The following is a 6,369-nucleotide window of genomic DNA, read 5'->3' on the forward strand; positions in this document are numbered from 1 at the left end:
TATTTGCCTTCTATTTTGTTAACTTTCTTTCTTGTACATTTCAAAACAACTGTTCTACATGTGAAGGTCTCGTGGAATTCCTATCAGCTTACAAGTTATATATATATATCCTTTAAGATATTTAGAGGAAGTCATATTAATTCATAAATTTATAGTTCTTGACTAACAAATAATTTTACTTTTTAATTGTTAAAAAAAATTCAGTTTACCTAATTAATCAGGCTTGTGCTTTTTCACTTGTTTATCGTGGAAGTCGCTTTTTTGTTTTGCACAAACCAATTGTTAAAAAACATATTTTCCATTTTCTCTTCTTTCTCAAAAACTCTTCAGCTTTTCTCCCAATACATGCAATTCCAGATGTACAATCAACTAGCAGAATGGTCAAGCAGATCCACTACTTTTTTCGTTACAATTTTTTTGAGCTAGTCCTTGTCTGCTCTCAATGTCGAAAGTGATGTCTAAATGTGTTGGTGAGTAATATGTGGTAAAAGAGAAGGATTTCACTAGCAAAATTGAGAGCCCCATCATGTACTCCTGGAGATCTTGAGATAAAAAAAAAAATGCATTCCAAGCATTACAAACCACCCCATACTATCTAATGCATAGCTCTGCAAAAGTTTTTGAAATTTCTAGCAATTAGTCATCAAGTTTTGTAATAAAAAAGAAAACTATATAGCAATCAATGGGAGGCTAAATGCCTAAATCCCATTTTATTTATGTGACAATCAAGCAGCACAGGGAGACATGACTCTATATCACCAGTAGCAGATAGTAGGGTAAGGAACTACTTATTTGAAATTGAGAATTACAGGACACACAAAGAAACACAAGATTCACACACATCAACTTCAACTCCAAATTTAAATGCAGAATGCAGGCCATTTTTCCTTGAGAGTAAAAACATTATTCAGTATTTGGCTGCTCCCCTTTAATCCTCATTTGATCTACGATCGTCTTGCTTCGAAGCTTGCGAGAGAAGAAATCTTTGACATACTGTTCCATTGGCATTCTTTTGTACTGAGGTGGATTTTTTTCGTTTATCAGGGAAGTTGCCGGTCCAATTTCCATTTCCAGCTTGGGATTGAAAAACATTCCTATTGAGATTCTTTCCTTCACTGAGTTTACAGTTGCCCTATGCACAATGCTTTTGTATATTCCATTGCTGAAGATCTGCAGATTCTTACAACAATCAAATTAAAGGAAGAAGAGTAAATTAAAAAGGAATATATTTTTGTACATACAAACAAATATTCAAAAACTGAATTCATCGGAATTAATTATGTGAATAAGACATTGGTGTGTTATGTTTTACTTAAATTCAAGACACTACAATTAAATTTGTCTTTTATATTGCTATCGAATATATCAATAATTACTAATTTTAACGAAGAAGAAATCGGGTAAAAGTCTTTTTGCCTTTTTAAATTATGAAACGATAATAGAATCATGAATTTCATTCAAAATAAAATGAATATAGAAATTCAAGTTCTATATCACTTCTATGGATCCATTTAAATAAAAAAGAGTTCGCTAGTTATATGCTTCTGATGAATCAATCAAACGGCCTTACATCTTTGATGTTCTTAAAGGAAATAGTGCACAAATTGAAAGTTTTATAACTTTATGTGAGATCCTTGTTTTGTTCAAAAGTCAAGACATGATTATTTTCCTTAGTTGGCATTTCATAATAGTCATTTGACTCTATCTCCATTCCATATTTGGGGTCTTACGAGTTGAGTTTTGTTCAGTTCAAATTGGTTCGTATAATTTTTACAACTTTTAGTATAAACTCATATAACTTGGATGTAAATTTGAATTTGTCAACTCATACATCTAAGTCGGCGGTTATACCAAAACTATATGATTTTATACCAAATGTGGTTAAAATTATATGAATCGATTTGCACAGGGAGACAAAACTCAACTTGTGAAGCCCTTGATCCATCTTCATTGATAAATTTATCCCAGTAAAGGCAAACATATGCATATTTCAGTTGCATTATACAACAAACGAGCTAGAGAGAACGAACAAACCTCCATAGCATCTCCTATATGGACCACGAAAGCATCTGGGAGGATGTTCACTGGAATCCAGACTCCATTCTTTTTCACTTGTAAGCCTTGCACCCCATTGACTTGAAGAAGAATGGTGAGTCCACCAGCATCTGAGTGAGGCCTAAGCCCCACAACCAGCTCTGGTTGGGGACATGGAGGATAGTAAGTCATCCTAACTAATTGCTGCCCATCTTCAAACATGTCTTCCATTTCTCTCTTGTCTATTTCCAGAGCTTGCCCAATGAGTTTAAACAAAACCATGGCAAGTTTTTGGGTTTCTTTAAAGTAAGCCTCCATGGCTTCTCTGAAAAAAAAAAAAGAAACAGAAATTCCAATATATTTATACGTTTAGTTGCATACAAGAACTATAGTTTTGAGAGGGAGAGGAGAGAAGAGGACCTAAGGGATGAAGGGAGCTCTGATAGGAGATGAGGATTTCTCTTATGGATGGGGTTGATTACCATAAGAAACCTATCAGCCCAATCAATCTTTTGATCTTTTAAGTTAGCAATTGTTTGGCCATAACCTTCGACATCGCCTGGCCTCAGCTTGTACCTCATCTTCTCTTCTAAAGGTAGCTTGTAAAATTCTTCAATTTCGTACTTCAGTTTCTCCACCACTGAAGAGCTAACTCCATGGTTCACCACCTGAGGTAGAGTAGTTGAACAAAAACATTCAGATTTGCTATAATCTTAATTATTTTCAGCTGTACATAGATCATATTTCTTTTATGAGGTAAGAAGATTGGCATTTGACAAATAATAAATAAATAAATAAATAATAGATAAAAGTAAAAAAAGAAAAAAAAAAGAATATTTCATTACATGTGGAACTATTTTAACCCTGATAAACAAATAAGTACACAAACAAAATTTAGTATGTCAAAAAGACCATATATTAAAATGAAGAAATATATTTCTGGAAACTTCAGTCTTAAAAGGGCTAGTAAAGAAGTTTTGGGATATATATTAGTAGAAACCTGAAATACACCCCATTCTTTGCAAGATGAATGCAACTTTTGTAGTTCAAAATCCTTGGCCTGGCCAACAGTCATACTTTCCATGTCAACGATCGGAATAGCTGGCATTAGATGGCTTGGAGAAGAAAATGATTCTTGATGATCCAACTGAATGTAATGAGGTGGGATGGCAAGTAGAGGCTCTTTGCAAAGCTCCTGCAGGTTTATTGTATTATTCTCATGACCTAATGAGGACATGACTAGCCAATCTCTATGTTTTCTCAGGTGCAATTGTATTGAGCTGTGTTGATGGATATTTATAGCCCTAAACCATCAAGAATTCTTACCTTGATTATTTCAAGAACAGCAGAAAGAATAATAATTTATAAGAAATAAATAACTAAAATGATAAAATAATATGAATTATTATTAAAGAATTGAAATTCTTCAAGGATGATCACTTGCACGGTATTTGAAAATCTTCAAATCATATGCTCAATTGATTCGTGACACGTAGTGCACACAAATATTTTTAAAATATAGAAAAGTAGTTGTATGTTACATGTGATATATCTTAACATTATTGATTCCTAGTGATCGCGGAGGGCTCTTTGAATTTTTTTCGTTGCTAGTTTAGAGTTTGTATTCCGAGCAAAGCAGGTAAAAATGAAAAGGGTGTGGTGAGAGGTTGGAGGTGGTAAAAAAATTGTTGTTTTGACCTGCATGCATACATTAATAATGGTCTATATGCGCTGTGGTTGTTTATTTTTGTAATCTTGCACTGACTATAGAATGAGTAACAATTACTTGTGGCACAAGTACTTAGGGGGTGCTTGGTTGGAGGGTATAGGAATCAAGAATTGGATTGAACCCCAAAATTGTTGCTTGGCTAATGGGTATAAGTTTTGAAATCTTGGAATGATTCATGAAAAATCAGCGACTCTCAATACCCAAGTAGATTGGAGGGTTTTGATGAATCCCACATTTGATTCCCAAATCTTAAAAAAAAAATTATTTTTTGGATTTTTTTTAAATATATACTGGCTCTGTTTCTATATATTAATATTTATTTATTTATATATATATTATTTTTTATTTCAATTTTATTTTATAATATGTGTATTAATATATATTTAATATACATATATAAATATATATTATTATAAATATTATAAAAAAATTGAAATATATATTTATATATTTATATAAATATATATATTTATTTCAATTGATATAATACATCTAATATACATAATTGAAATATACATATTAATATTAATATAATTTATATATAATAAAATATAAATATTAATTGAAATATACAAATTGAAATAAATATAAACACATATATTTATATAAATATAAATATAAATAAATTTATAAATATATATAAATATATTTTAAACAAAAATATTTATATATAAATATATATTATTTATTTCAATTGATATAATATATATAATATACATAATTGAAATATACGTATTAATATTACTATAATTTATATATATTATATACATAATTGAAATATACATATTAATATATATTAATATACATATTATAAAACAAAATTGAAATAAATATATTAAATTAAAGGTAAAAAATTGATTATTAAATTTGATACCCATTCCTTACCAATATTTACCAAGCACCCCCATTTGTAATCATACTTTTGTACAAAACCCATACTAAGTTTTTTTGTATGATTCCAATTACAATTCCAATTCCTAAACTTGAACCAAGCGCCCCCTTAGTATAACTCAATATACACTAGCATGTTCCAATAAAATTTAGATTTTTGGTCAATGGGTAAGTTTGCAGCAAGTAATTGCATTGTATGATTCTACACCAATGCACACATGAATAAATCGTTGAAATAGAAGCATAGATACTAATATCTCACAAATATATGTCCGCGGTAAAACCGTTTTAAGTCCCACTACCTAAAGGGGATATTAATTTTAAACCATTTCTGTATACATGGAAAAAATGCTTCTCTTACCTATCATAGAAAATGATGCTACTCGACGGTATTCGATTTAATGACCATTAATGAGATTTGAAGATACTTTGATGTGTTAAACCAACTTCTAAACTATAGTAACAATAAAAAGGAAAGGAAAAAATCTTAAAATTTTATGTATTTATTTTGGGTATGACCATTTTATATCAACTCTTTCATTATCTCTTTTACATTTTCTTCTGTTGAGGGACGGAGTCCACATATTTTCTCCTCCATCCTGGTAAACATAATAAATTTCCCTTTTCGTTACAAGTATCATAATCGTTTTAGCTAATCAAAACTCCAGTTTTGTCTCGATGTTGCTTCACCTTTAATTTCCACAAAAATGCTACAACCTATAAATAACGGATTCTCAAAAAACATGCGCTCTGTCTGGATTTGGATGCTTTTCAAATACAATACTACAATAACAGATTCCAAAAACGCTTTAGATACAATCTCAAATGCACCTAATAGTTGAATTTTAGTTGGCAGCACAGAGAGAGGGAATAGAAGCAGCGACAAATGAAATGATGATGATGCATAACCAACCATATATTGTTTTAGAAGCAATGGACTCATGAAGATTCTTAGTTAGGAGTTAGGTCCATCAATGAGTCTGAGAGACTAACTAGAGCAATTTTGCTTAATTAACTTCTTGTCAATTGATTCAACCAGCTGATTCTCGCATGTGCATAGACTATAATAATAGGAAGGTGAGGATGATTGAGTAATGAAAGTATTCAGATAGCTAAAAGATGGATTAAAATTTTTTTTCTCGAATAAACATGTGTTTCAGATCAATAATGGACCTCATTAAAAAATAATTCTCCAATATGAATTTCCTGGACCATCCATTTATGTGATTTTTTTGTTCATATTAAATTGATTACTAAAATTAACTCTAGAATGGGCCATATATTATATCAACAATATATATTCAACTGGCTTAATTGCATGGAATGACCTCCACCATTTCTACAACCTCCAGCCTTTGAAAAGTAACACTTGACCTGAAAATTTATGTTGAAGAACAGAAAACACAGACCTGCAGTTATACCTACATTTTAAAATTTTCTTAAGCAGACTAACAATGCCATCTAATACACCGATTAAAGCCTATACTCATGCTGTATGATTTCAATTTTAACTTAAAAATTCATGTGCTAATTTTATATACAAATAGAGGTGTATACATGCATACATGACAATTTTTAGAATTTTTGAACTTACAAGAGAATTATTTATTACCCTAAGCATCTCCAAAAACATCTAAATAATTTACTCTAGACAAATTTATAATCTGTAACGATATGGCATCGCATGTTTCTATTTCCTCATAGTGTGTGATTTA

The 6,369-nt window shown here is 30.6% G+C and overlaps 1 protein-coding gene across 1 annotated transcript; it reads right to left on the bottom strand.

The window, feature by feature from the left end:
- Window positions 1-903: 903 nt before the first annotated feature.
- LOC113782544 (protein SRG1-like) lies at window positions 904-3,271 on the bottom strand. The gene is made up of 4 exons (XM_027328431.1): window positions 3,035-3,271; window positions 2,455-2,702; window positions 2,035-2,359; window positions 904-1,170 (listed from the first exon to the last, which is right to left on the bottom strand). The coding sequence occupies exons 1-4, from the start codon at window positions 3,269-3,271 to the stop codon at window positions 904-906; spliced, it is 1,077 nt and encodes a 358-aa protein (XP_027184232.1).
- Between the last annotated feature and the right edge of the window lie 3,098 nt (window positions 3,272-6,369).

This window comes from Coffea eugenioides, chromosome 9 (assembly GCF_003713205.1).
Source record: "Coffea eugenioides isolate CCC68of chromosome 9, Ceug_1.0, whole genome shotgun sequence".
In the NCBI taxonomy this organism is placed as follows: domain Eukaryota; kingdom Viridiplantae; phylum Streptophyta; class Magnoliopsida; order Gentianales; family Rubiaceae; genus Coffea; species Coffea eugenioides.

Excerpts from the sequence above, each read along its gene's own strand:
- LOC113782544 (XM_027328431.1), bottom strand. The coding sequence starts at position 3,271 with ATGTCCTCATTAGGTCATGAGAATAATACAATAAACCTGCAGGAGCTT. Across the intron at positions 2,360-2,454 it reads GAGCTCCCTTCATCCCTTAG|AGAAGCCATGGAGGCTTACT; the intron begins GTCCTCTTCTCT and ends TTTTTTTTTCAG. Across the intron at positions 1,171-2,034 it reads ATATAGGAGATGCTATGGAG|ATCTTCAGCAATGGAATATA; the intron begins GTTTGTTCGTTC and ends AAGAATCTGCAG.